Source organism: Beta vulgaris, chromosome 2 (genome assembly GCF_026745355.1).
Source record: "Beta vulgaris subsp. vulgaris cultivar EL10 chromosome 2, EL10.2, whole genome shotgun sequence".
In the NCBI taxonomy this organism is placed as follows: Eukaryota; Viridiplantae; Streptophyta; class Magnoliopsida; order Caryophyllales; family Amaranthaceae; genus Beta; species Beta vulgaris.
The window spans coordinates 38,042,985-38,056,538 of NC_079203.1; the positions used below are offsets into that span (position 1 = coordinate 38,042,985).

Consider the following 13,554-nt stretch of genomic DNA (forward strand, 5'->3'; position numbering starts at 1 on the left):
AATATATAATTTGTAATCTAAATTTAAATATAAATTTGTATTAAATTTTTTTAATGTAAAATATTTTTTTAATATAATTTTTTTAGTATAAAATAATAATCGAGCTGTTCACGAGTTTTACGAGCCGAGCTTTGCCTAGCTCGGCTCGACTCGTTTAAGTCTCGAGCCGAGCTTTGACCGAGCCAAGCCCGATTTGCTCGCGATCTTGTGAGGCTCATTATCACCCCTAATTATATTGCTCGATCTGGTTCATTGTAGTTTCTTGGGAGATGAATTTGATATAACCTTGTTTGATTGGATTTTGTTTTTCTTTAATATCTATTGTATATGTTGTTTGACCTTCAATTAATGAAATTTCTCGTATAAAAAAAAAAAAAAAAAGAGAGTAGGTTCCTCAATAATTTTTTTTTTTAGATTTTGCAAAATAAACCCCAACCAAAGTACCAAACCCATTTTCTTTTCTCTCTCCCGTGGCAATCTCACCCAAACGGCCAAACCCTCAACCCTCGTCTCCCTAACCCCGTGATTTCTCACTCTTAAACCCCTGCTTCGTTCTCTCTCTCACCGCTTGTGCTGGTGTCCTCCTTTGTTACAGGAGCTTTCTCTCTCCTCTGACCTTGTGCGGTCACCGCAGACGCAACTCTGATTCTTCCCTCTTCGATCTCCCTCCTCTGGTTCGTTCTGGCTCGCTGTTGCATCGAGAACCGGTGAACGTCACACCTCCTTCGGCTACCGCGCGCTGCTGCTCTCGTCTCGCCGGACTACGTTGCCCCTGTTTTCTCTCTTCGTTTGTTGTTTACGCGAGTGTTGTTGTGCTGTGCAACACTGCTCTTCGTGCGCCACCGCCATCGTGGTTGTGGTTGTTGGTGATTCTGCTGCTGGTTTGCTGTTGCCCTCTACTTTTTCCTCCGAAATTTTGTTGGTGCTACGTGTGGGTGGAGCCACCTTAAGCCGACGCTAATAGGTAGTGCTCTTGTCTTGCTTGTCCTCTTGTATTTTTTATTGATGTTATAGTTACTGTAGTGGTTCAGTGGTTGATGTTGTTTTATTGTTAGTTTGTTGTTGCTGTTGTTTTATTGTTAGTTTGTTGTTGCTGTTGTTTGTCGTTGTCTGTTGTTGTTCAATTGTTTTGAGTTGCCCATGACTGCTTTCTGCTTTATTCAAAAAAATTCAAAAAAATCTTGAAAAACCTAAACCTAAGCGCCGTTTCCCTTCACTCTCTCAAATTCGCTTCACTATCACTCGTTCTCTATCGGTTGTCACCTCCTCTCTCTCGGCTTACTGGTCATCGGTCGTCGTCTGTTATCTCAGTTTTCCCAGTTTTTCTCGCTTCTTCGGTCGTCATCTAGTATCTGTAAGTCTTAGTTCTCTCTCCTCACTTAACCACCTTCCTTCAGTTCTGGATTGGCTATGTTATTTTTTGGGTTTTGGGGTTGGTTACTTCTTCTTTGATTTCTTGTGGTCTATGGAAATGAGAGAAAAAGTGAGAGAATCAGAATATTTACAAACCACGCCATGACTCTGCTTTGCTATGGCAAATAATAATAACATAAGTAAACAGATATATATTGTTATGGGTTGCTTATCTTGATAAAAAAAATACCTAAATTCCGTGCTTTGTGTTTAGTTGTTTGTATTAATCAAAATTATTGATTGATTGATTGGGATTCTTGAGAAAGTTGCAAGGTTTTCTTCAATTTTTAACTGATATATTGTGTAAGTTCATGTATTAGTTAATTAGACAAACAAAGTTTTTTTTTTTTTTACTGCCACCCAACTTGTGAACGACATTACCGTTGAAATAAGTAGGAGTATTATTTCTTTATGCTCTAATCCCTAAATTCCTAAAGTGTAATCATGGTAGGAGGAGCACTCATGGAAGATGGTTTCCCAGCTGATAAGCTTTTCAATCAAGGGTATTCATATACGTATGATGACGTTATCTTTCTTCCGCATTACATTGATTTTTCTACTGATTCTGTTAAGCTTAATTGCAAGCTTACAAAAAATATTTCTCTCTCTATCCCTTGTGTGTCCTCCCCTATGGACACCGTGACCGAGTCGTATATGGCGGTAGCCATGGCCTCCCTTGGTGGGGTAGGAATCTTACATTCGAATAACACTCCCTCTGAACAATTCAGTCTCCTCAAGTCTGCCAAGTCCCGTCGCATCCCATTCGTTTCAGAGTTTGAGACTAAATCGCCCTCGGATGTGATTGAGTCAGAGGGTGATTTTGGTTTGTCGAATGTGATTTTGGTTACAGAGACTGGGAGCAGAAAATCGAGGGTTTTGGGGTATGTGTTGAAGTCTGATTGGGTAAAGTTGAAGAATAAGGAGGGTAGGCTTTGTGATTACATGTTGAAATTGGAATATTCGGTGCCGAATAGGTATGATTTGGACCAAGTTGCTGGGTTTTTGGGAGAGAAAGGGGTTAAATTGGTGTCAACTATGAGAGAAAGTGATGGTGAAGTTGTGGATTTGGTGACCTTGGAGGATATTGAGAGGATTCAGCAATATCCAAAGAGATGTTTGCCGTCATTAGTGGCTAATGGGGATTTTTTGGTGGGAGCTTCAATAGGGACTAGAGAATCAGATAAGGAGAGGTTGGAATATTTGGTCAAGGGTGGGGCTGATGTGGTGGTGTTGGATAGTTCCCAAGGGAATTCTATTTATCAGTTGGATATGATAAAGTATATAAAGAATACCTACCCGAAATTGGATGTGATTGGAGGGAATGTGGTGACTAAATATCAAGCTCAAAACTTGATCCAAGCAGGAGTCGATGGACTCAGAGTTGGCATGGGATCTGGCTCGATATGTACTACTCAGGAGGTCTGTGCTGTAGGCAGAGGACAGGTTACCAACCCTTCACTCCTTTATCTACTGGCTTTTGTCATTATTTTTTGTTATTTGCTAGTTAATTATGGGTTCATTCCACGAAATGTATGGTAACTGTTTATATATCTGCTGCTGAAGATACTTCCCATACTGTTATTACTTTTTCATCTTTTGATGGAGATGCATTTACTTGTTAAAATGAGGATGGAATAGGATATGAAGTAGTTAATATTAATAATTTGTGGCTGTCTATTTTATGCTGCTGTATCTGTATGGGTTTATTGTATTATCTTTCTCTTTACCATAATAGCTGCATTAAGAAAGCTGTCATTGAACTTGTGGTTGTCAATATGATCAGAGTTTGTGATAAAGAAATCATCGAACTATTTCAACTTTCAAGTATTTACGCTCTTGTGGTTCTCAATATGATTATAGTGCATGAAAAACTCTAGATGTATTTTCAATTTGTTTGATATTTGATTTGAACTAGACTTTCTAACTTGACGTGTTGCACCAAAATCAATTAGCACTTTCATCCGTATGTTTTGGTAAAGGGATTCAGAACCTAACATAGTAGCTTTAATGGTGTTTATCATTTGATGAACATGTGACATGTCTTATCTAAATCTTGCTTCATAGTGTTGTCATTATGTGATCATCACCCTGCTGTCAAATTGTTTTGCTTAAGCTACATTTGTGTTTAATGTTTTTTTCCTATGTGAGCTTAAAATGCTTACCTGACAGGTTTTGAAGGTTGCACCACTCAGTTTTCTTGTTCTTAAATGTCTACTTTGGTCTTAGCAAATTGTTTCACTAACAAATTATTTATTGCATGCTTAGGCTACTGCTGTGTACAAAGTTTCATCTATTGCTTCACAAAGTGGTGTCCCTGTCATTGCTGACGGGGGTATATCAAACTCGGGACACATTGTTAAGGCCCTAGTTCTTGGAGCATCTACTGTGATGATGGGTAGCTTTCTGGCGGGTAGCACTGAAGCTCCTGGTGCTTATGTAGTTCAGGTATATATTCTGCTGCATATGTGGTTATTTCTCATAATCTGGATTTAGTTCATAAATTGATCTCTTGTTTACATCAGGTACTTCATGTTCTGTTTCTGATTTCCTTTACCATGATTCATTTGGAATACACCTTTCGCTCTAGTATACCAAAGAAATTTAGTTTTTGATTTCTTTAAGATTATATCTTGTTGTAGGATGGTCGTCGTGTCAAGAAATACCGAGGCATGGGCTCTCTGGAAGCAATGACAAAAGGAAGTGATCAACGATATCTTGGGGACAAGTCTAGGCTTAAAATTGCTCAAGGTGTTGTCGGTGCCGTTGCAGACAAGGGTTCTATTCTAAACTTGGTACCTTACACAATGCATGCAGTTAAACAAGGGTTCCAAGATCTTGGTGCCTCGTCACTTCAGTCTGCCCATGATCTATTGAGATCAGAAGTATTAAGACTTGAGGTATGGTTTTATCGCCTTTACTAGAAAGAGATGTTTGTTGATTGTGCTGAGGCAATCTTGTTTTTTAGCCATGAAGGGAGATGTCTTGGGCTACAAAAGCTGCTAATTGATTTTTCTTTTTTTTACCTTTACAGTTTGTTGGTTATATATAGTTACCTCATAAAAAAAACAATGTGCTCTACTTTTATCTCATGTGTCCAGTAGAAGTTTTCTTAGCTCATGAGACCTAAAGTGTGTGAATGGTCTTGTCTTTATAGGCTCGAACCGGTGCTGCACAAGCTGAAGGAGGAGTCCATGGTTTGGTTTCTTATGAGAAGAAGGCGTTTTAATGCATACTAACATATGCATATTGGATGACTGCTGAAATTTGACATATAGATCAAATTGTGTGCTCACTTTACTCTTTGTTTTCCCCTTCCTGGAAATGGAAGGGGTTTGAGCACTTGAATAAAAATAGTTCTTGGAGTTTATATCATCACTACAAAGATTATGTTACTTGAATTTTCTCCCTTTTTTGCTTATATAAGAGTATTGTGATTTACTTAATTCTAAAAATGTTTGAACTGTTGAGAAACAGTGGAATGAACAATTCCACTGTTTACATGTGTGAAGTCCACTGTTCACATATGCGTGAAGTCCATATTTCCTGCGTGCATTTAATGCATGTCAGGTTATTTTCTTCCGTCTTGAAAATTTTGCAATTGTGCACAGTAGAAACTTTGCCTATATATACCAGTGTAAGAAATCAGTTTTACACATCAATGCAATACAATACTCTCTGATATATTTGCATAACTTCTCTCTCTATTTCTCATAACTTCTCTCTCTATTTCTCATAACACGTTATCAGCACGAGTGTTTTACCGGAATTTTTTTTAAGGTATCTTTAAAATTTTTACATCCATTTTTAAGTTTAAATTTTTTTTCTCCAAGCCCAACCCTTTTACTACCCGAACATGGACCAACAAAGTAACGGGATTAACATTGTTTTACACAATGTCTCTGTCTCGGGTATTTATTTTTGGATAGAGCGAAACAATGTGCCATTCACTACCAACCCAGCGAGGGGAACTGTAATACAGCCCCGACCCAGTAACCGTAACAACGGTACAAATACTCATACCAGAGAAAACCCACAAACCCCTGTTCCCAACACCAATAATAACCCTCCTATACAACCAGCTGAAAATCAACCTCCGCCCAGTAATAAAAGAGATAGAGATGAACAGGAAGAAACTAGTAGTAAACGTCACCATACTACTAACGCAGAAAACAAATAATTTTAACGCCACCTTCATGGAGGGCAAGGACATTTTATTTACGTTATTTTATTTTATCTGCTCTTAAACCGCCTATATGGACAGGTTAATTTTTTTTATTGCCACCTATATGGACGGCCTAGTGAAATGATAGCATTATTATGTCTTATATGTGCAATAATGTCGTATGTATGCAGGGAACAAGCATTCAGAACATTATTATATATTATTGTCTCTAATCTTCTACTTTTTTTGCATTTATAGTTACATATATTATATTACCAATTTACTAGCATGCTCTAATATATATTTGTCAATATTAGAATTTTATTGCGTTGTATATTTTTTAACTGTATATGAACTGCACAGTTAGGGATAACCCTCTATAAAAGCGGATTACCATCCCCATTTTCACCACATATCCCTTATCTTCTTCCGTTTTTTTTCTCTAAACCCACAAATTTTTTTCCTTCTTCCTCAACCTTCCGGCCACCATGTTTAACGCCGACGACAACCGTCCTCCACCCTCATCTTCCTCTTTTGAAGAGGATTTTAGGAAAATAAAACTCTACTTATTTCTTATAGCCGGTTTCTTTTTCCTCCTCATGGCATTAATGATATATCTCCTAATACATAAATAGGAGACAAAAAAAAATTTCCCCCGGAAGAATGGCGAAAAATGCACATGAATATCAATTTTTTTTGTCTTTAAGTGCATTTTAGGAAGTTTTTTTTGTTTATTCACTTGTTGTTTTTGTTTCTTTTTTGGTATTTTCTTGTTTTTTTTGCTTAGCTTCATTATTGTTGTACGCTATTTTAGTTTTTTTTTGTTTGTATTATTTATCTATAATAATAATGATATAAATCAGGGGGAGATAAATATATATGTGATTTATCATCATTACTAATTTCAAATATTTACCTATTTGTAGTCAAAAGAATGGGAGATCTAGTGAAAAGACAATTTAACATACTAGATCTATCTGGGCAAAAGTTTTTAGAATGGACGGTGGACGCCCAAATGAATTTAAAGGCCCAAGGACTGGAACATACAATTAAAGATGTGACAACCCAACAAGGGGATGCAACTACAACAGCCGCATCAGTTAAAATTGCGACTGTACAAGAAAAGGCAAAAGCCTTAGTCCTCCTAAGACATCATTTACATGAAAGTTTAAAAAGTGAATATCTACTTGTGGATGATCCAAAAGAACTATGGGATAGCCTAAATGAAAGATATGGGCATCACAAAAATGTGCTTCTCCCAAAGGCACATTATGACTGGACCAATCTGAGGTTCCAGGATTTTAAAACGGTCAGTGATTACAATTCAACATTGTTTAGAATTGTATCATTGTTAAGATATTGTGATCATCCCATCACAGAAGAGCAAATGATAAACAAAACGCTCTCCACTTTCCACGCCTCTAATATCATATTGGCAGAACAATACAGGTTCAGAGCTTTCAAAAAGTACTCTGAGCTAATCTCAGTACTACTTGTGGCTGAACAAAATAATGATCTTTTGCTGAAAAATCATAATCTTAGACCTACGGGGTCTTCAGCCACTCATGAGATAAATGCATAGAAAGCTCTAATCCACCAGAAGCAAATGCTATACATAGTGGTGGACGCGGTAATTACAACGGTCGTGGGAGAGGACGTGGTAATTACCGTGGCCGAGGGCGTGGACGTGGAAGAGGCCGATTTTCCCCAAGAAATAATAATTTTAAACATTCTGATAAAAATTGGGGACAATCATCTGGAAATAAAGGCAGACGTCCTATAAAGGAAATGATACTTGCCATAGATGTGGCATGACGGGCACTGGGGCCGCACATGTCGTACTGCCAAACATTTGGTAGATCTATATCAAGCTTCAATAAAAAACAAAGGAAAAAATGCTGAAGCAAACTTTGTTAATGAAGCCACTACATCCATGCCCAGCCTTGATGTTTCAGATTTTTTTATGGATGATGCTGAAGTTGAAAATAAGTTTGTTTAGATCACAATCGATTAATGTGCTTAGTTTATTTCAACTGCTTCAATATCCACTTTCATGTATTTGTTCCTTTATTATTAATAAAATACGTATTTTTCTTATACTAATCATCGTATTTATTATTTATGAAGATATGAATTCATCAGAAGTTGGAATTAAAGAACAATGTCTCCTGGACAGTGGGACAACACACACCATATTGAAAAATAAAGAGTATTTTTCAAAACTTACAATATTCCAAGCAAATGTTAGTACAATTTCTGGGACAGCCAAGCTAATTGAAGGCTCTGGAAAAGCTTGCATTATATTTCCAAATGGGACAAAATTGATAATTAATGACGCATTATATTCGAGTAAATCTCGAAGGAACCTCATAAGTTTCAAAGATGTACGTCAGAATGGTTACCATTTGGAAACAATGACGGTGAACAAAGAGGAATTCATATGCCTAACGGCAGAAAAAACGGCAAGAAAATTCTATGAAAAATTGCCAGCAATTTCCTCGGGACTATATCGCATAGATATACGTCCGATTGAAATTAATATGATATCTAACCAGAAGTTAGATAATAGAAAATCATTTACTCTATGGCATGACCGATTAGGCCATCCTGGCACAGGAATGATGCATAGAATCATTGAAAACTCAAATGGACACTCTATAAAGAATGTCAAAATTCCTCGGTCAAATGAATTAACATGCTCTGCATGCTCACTTGGCAAATTGATAATCAGCCATCTATAAATAAGATTGCCACTGAATCTCCAATGTTTTTAGAAAGAATTCAAGGAGATATTTGTGGGCCTATTCATCCTGCATGTGGACCATTTCGTTATTTCATGGTATTAATTGATGCCTCTACTCGATGGTCACATGTGAGCCTTCTGTCAAGCAGAAATGTTGCATTTGCAAAACTTTTGGCTCAAATAATTCGATTAAGAACTCAATTCCCAGATCATACAATAAAGAAAATAAGATTAGACAATGCTGGGGAATTTACATCCCAAACATTTAATGACTATTGCATGTCTATTGGGATTATTGTTGAGCACCCTGTACCTCATGTACATACACAAAATGGTCTTGCTGAATCATTAATCAAAAGACTACAATTAATTGCAAGACCATTAATAATGAGGTCAAAATTGCCATCTACTACTTGGGGTCATGCTATATTACATGCGGCAACATTGATAAGATTAAGGCCGACAGCCTATCACAAATTCTCACCATTACAATTAGTATCTGGTCGAGAACCGAATATCTCACATTTGAGAATTTTTGGGTGCGCTGTACATGTACCTATTGCTCCGCCCAACGTACTAAAATGGGTCCACAAAGAAGGATGGGAATATATGTTGGATTTGAATCTCCATCAATTATCAAATATTTAGAGCCAACAACTGGTGATCTATTTACGGCTCGATTTGCCGACTGTCATTTTAATGAGTCGGTATTCCCATCCTTAGGGGGAGAGAAAGTGGACCCACAAAATATAAAATCGGAAATTACATGGAACGCATCGCAAATGTCGTTTCTGGCCCGAGAACAAATTCATGTGAACAAGAAGTCAAGAAAATTGTTCATCTGCAAAGTATTGCAAACCAATTGCCAGATGCATTCACAGATTCTAAGAAAGTGACAAAGTCACATGTACCTGCTGCGAATGCTCCGGAACGGATTGAAATTCCTAATGACAATAAGGCAATTGAAAATGAGTCAATAGCACGTCGAAAACGTGGCAGACCACCCGGTTCTAAAGATTTAAAACCGAGAAAAATGAAAAGGCAAGGGGAGACAACGAACGAAATTAATATAAATCTCCCAACAGAGCATGATGAAAACAAAAATGAAGAGAAACGTGTTCCAGAAGAAAAGGAACATGAAAGCGTAGACAACAATGAAACTTCAATTAATTATGTTTCTACAAAGAGACAATGGAATCGAAAAGATGTTGTCTTGAATGAAATTTTTGCTTACTCGATAGCGGTTGAAATGACATACGATGAAAATGATGTAGAGCCAAATACAGTTGATGAATGTCGCCGTAGAAAAGATTGGCCAAAATGGAAAGAGGCAATTCAAGCAGAATTGAGATCACTTGAAAAACGTGAAGTATTCGGTCAAATAACCCAAATACCAAAAGGTGTAAAACCAGTTGGGTACAAATGGGTATTCGTGAGAAAACGAAATGAGAAAAATGAGGTTACTAGATATAAGGCAAGATTAGTAGCCCAAGGCTTTCGCAAATGCCAGGGATTGATTATGATGAGACATATTCTCCAGTAGTCGATGCAACTACACTAAGATTTCTGGTAAGTTTATCAGTTTCGAAAGGATTGCAAATGAGATTGATGGATGTAGTGACCGCATATTTGTATGGCTCACTTGACACAGATATTTATATGAAAGTTCCTGAAGGACTAAAACTACCAGAAAATTGCATGCCCAAAGAGATGTTCTCAATAAAATTGAGAAAATCACTCTATGGGTTAAAACAATCTGGAAGAATGTGGTATAATCGTCTTAGTGAATACCTATTGAAAGAAGGATTCAAAAATAATCAAATCAGTCCCTGTGTTTTCATTAAGCGATCTAAATCAGGATTCGCGATCATTGCTGTATATGTCGATGATTTGAACATTATCGGAACTCCTAGAGAACTTGAAGCGACTGCAAAATACTTGATGAAAGAATTTGAGATGAAAGATCTCGGGAAGACAAAATTTTGCCTTGGCCTGCAAATGGAACATCTAAGAAATGGGATTTTTGTCCATCAATCAAACTATACAGAAAAAATCCTGAAACTTTTTTCATGGACAAAGCCCACCCAATAAGTTCTCCAATGGTAGTGCGTTCCCTGAATGAGAAAGATGATCCATTCAGACCACGAGAAGAAAACGAGGAGATTCTTGGTCCTGAAGTACCATATCTAAGTGCAATTGGTGCTTTAATGTACTTGGCTAACAATACTCGACCTGACATAGCTTTTTCAGTAAACTTGTTAGCTAGATACAGCAATGCACCAACCAAGAGACATTGGAATGGAGTCAGACACTTATTACGTTATCTTCGAGGAACACAAGATCTCGGATTATTCTATCAGTCAAGACCCAATGCGTCACTCATTGGATATGCAGATGCTGGCTACCTCTCAGACCCACAAAAGGCTAAGTCTCAATCCGGATATGTATTCACTTATGGAGGTACTGCAATATCTTGGAAATCTACAAAGCAGACTTTGACGGCCACATCATCAAATCATGCGGAATTAATTGCTCTTTATGAAGCTGGAAGGGAATGTGTATGGCTAAGGTCAATGATCAAGAATATCCAAGAAGAATGGGATGGAAACAATAACAACAAATCCAACTATCATCTACGAAGACAATACTGCATGCATCACCCAAGTAAGCGAAGGGTACATCAAAGGAGACAGAACTAAACATTTATCACCAAAGCTCTTCTTCACTCATGACCTCCAAAAGGAAGGGACGATCAACATCTGACAAATCCAATCATGTGAGAATCTTGCAGATTTATTCACCAAATCCCTTCCGGCGAAGAAATTTGAAGAATTAGTCCGAAAAATTGGAATGCGTCATCTTCATGATATATGCTAGATTCAGGGGGAGTATTATATGCGCTGCACTCTTTTTCCCTTCGATCAGGTTTTTATCCCACTGGGTTTTCCTGACAAGGTTTTTAATGAGGCAGTTGATTTTAAGCATATAAGGATACATAATAGTTGTACTCTTTCCCTAGTTATGGATTTTTCCCACGGGATTTTTCCTAACAAAGATTCTTAATGAGACAACGTCTATTATGACTTATAAGTGGACATTCAAGGGGGAGTGTTGAGAAACAGTGGAATGAACAATTCCACTGTTTACATGTGTGAAGTCCACTGTTCACATATGCGTGAAATCCATATTTCCTGCGTGCATTTAATGCATGTCAGGTTATTTTCTTCCGTCTTGAAAATTTTGCAATTGTGCACAGTAGAAACTTTGCCTATATATACTAGTGTAAGAAATCAGTTTTACACATCAATGCAATACAATACTCTCTGATATATTTGCATAACTTCTCTCTCTATTTCTCATAATTTCTCTCTCTATTTCTCATAACATGAACTTGGTAAAGGAAATATTACAATCTCAACTAAAGTGCTTTGTGATGCTATTTGCCACGTGATTGCTATCTCCTCTTTGTTATCAAGTTTATACATGATAAGTAGTCGCGCACAAAATGCCAACTCGTAACAAAATATTCTCATCCACTTGTTAAACTACATGGTAAGCACTCACCTCAAAGTTTCATTCAAGACACAAGTAATATGCCTATCGACTCTAGTATATGAAGAGTGTCAGCTATAGAAAGCCGGAAATATGCATTAAATGGGGTGGACCCGAATTTCTATTGTTTTACTTAAAAAAAAAGTTTGAAGGTTATGAAAAATTTAGAAGTTAGACAATTTAAAAATTAAAAAACTAATCTTTATTGTCTTTAAAATTACTAATTTTAATGTATTTAATTTATAAATATTTTCAAACCTAAGCCAAAAAAAAGTTAATTTTTTTAGTTTAAAAATACAAATTTCGATCGAATAGCGGAATAATTCATAAAATTTTCAGATTCTGATCCACTCATTCAACCTGCCCATATTCGCTCCTAGAACGATATACACCCCTACACACAATACATGTTATTTGTTTATATGGCAAAATTCACTTACTTTGTGCTTTGAATCGACTTAAAATGACTTGTTTCAAGTTCTTTTACTAATGTTTGTGAATTAACAAATATACATAAAAGCAAAATTGTTCTTGTATGTCTTTAAAACCATAAAAAAATAATAAAACTCATTGCATAGAGTGACAGGCTATACGAGCAAACCCCCAGTCTTAGTTTGAGCTAAGCCCAACCCATAACACAAGAAAGGACAACCACGATTAGCTCGTGCCAAGATCTTTACATACTGGTACAGGCCAATCCAATACTCCTACTATCTACTACTTCTATATACTTGTTTTAAGTGAGAGTGAGTGATATCCTAATGGTTAGAGCTTCCCTCCCGGTTTCAAGAAGTCCCGGGATTGATTCTCACCCTTGACAAGTTGGGATTACCCTTTAGTCCCTCCAACTTGTCAAGGTTTCTCTTTACCTTGTAACAAAAAATATATACTAGTTTTAAGTAGCAATGCAACTTAATTTTTTTAATATTTAAAAAAAACAATGCAACTTTGCTAGCTACTTTGAAATTGCAATTAGATAAATTTGTATAATGTGAGAAACAAGTCTGCAATGTCTACTAAAAGAAACAGCAACCCTGATTTCTCTCCCAAACTTACTAAATTATCTTCTAAATCCATCAAGGCTCCATTTTATTGTCGGAAAAAAGTTTCCAATGAAATTAATATTCATTTTCCTTTGTTTTGATTTCCATAAGAATTAGAAAAAGAATATAATTGAATAGGAAGAAAATGGATGGAGAGAACGAGAAAAGGAGATAATATGATTTCACTTCTTTCAAATGAAAAATTGTTGTCTAACCATAAAGTTGACAAAAACCGAGAATCCCATCCAAAAGAAAACCCTTTCATCAAATAAATGTCTTGTTTGACTTTCACAATTTCAATACTCTCCTTTTACCATCAAATTTCTAATTACATATTTATAAAAAAAACATATCATAATTAATTAAAATTATACTTCCTCCGTTTTTTATTACTTGCAACATTTTTTTCTTCACCAACTCCAATGTAAAATTTGGATAGAAAAAAATAGAGAGGAAAAGAAAAGAACAAACCCCATATAATTAAAGAAAGATAGAAAGAAAAAAAAGCAAAAATAAAAAATGTTACAAATAATTAATTTTTTTCCTTTTAAGAAAATGTTGTAAGTGAAAAAAAAAAGTACATTAGGATGAATCCGGTAAAAGTCACGAGATTTAGGTGAGAAAATAAGGCCAGAATACAT

General features: G+C 36.3%; 1 protein-coding gene across 3 annotated transcripts; it reads left to right on the top strand.

Moving 5' to 3' along the window:
- Nucleotides 1-434: 434 nt before the first annotated feature.
- On the top strand, nucleotides 435-4,856 carry LOC104886758 (inosine-5'-monophosphate dehydrogenase 2). 3 transcript variants are annotated; one of them, XM_010671248.3, is made up of 5 exons: nucleotides 435-964; nucleotides 1,865-2,856; nucleotides 3,679-3,858; nucleotides 4,053-4,310; nucleotides 4,568-4,856. In XM_010671248.3, exons 2-5 carry the CDS (start codon nucleotides 1,876-1,878, stop codon nucleotides 4,637-4,639), a joined length of 1,491 nt encoding a protein of 496 aa, XP_010669550.2. In that variant the 5' UTR covers nucleotides 435-964; nucleotides 1,865-1,875; the 3' UTR covers nucleotides 4,640-4,856. The 3 variants fall into 3 exon arrangements, with proteins under 3 accessions (XP_010669550.2, XP_010669549.2, XP_010669552.2); XM_010671247.4 differs by lacking the exon at nucleotides 435-964 and adding an exon at nucleotides 1,058-1,354 and having other exon boundaries at nucleotides 1,851-2,856; XM_010671250.4 differs by lacking the exon at nucleotides 435-964 and adding an exon at nucleotides 1,060-1,354.
- Nucleotides 4,857-13,554: the final 8,698 nt, after the last annotated feature.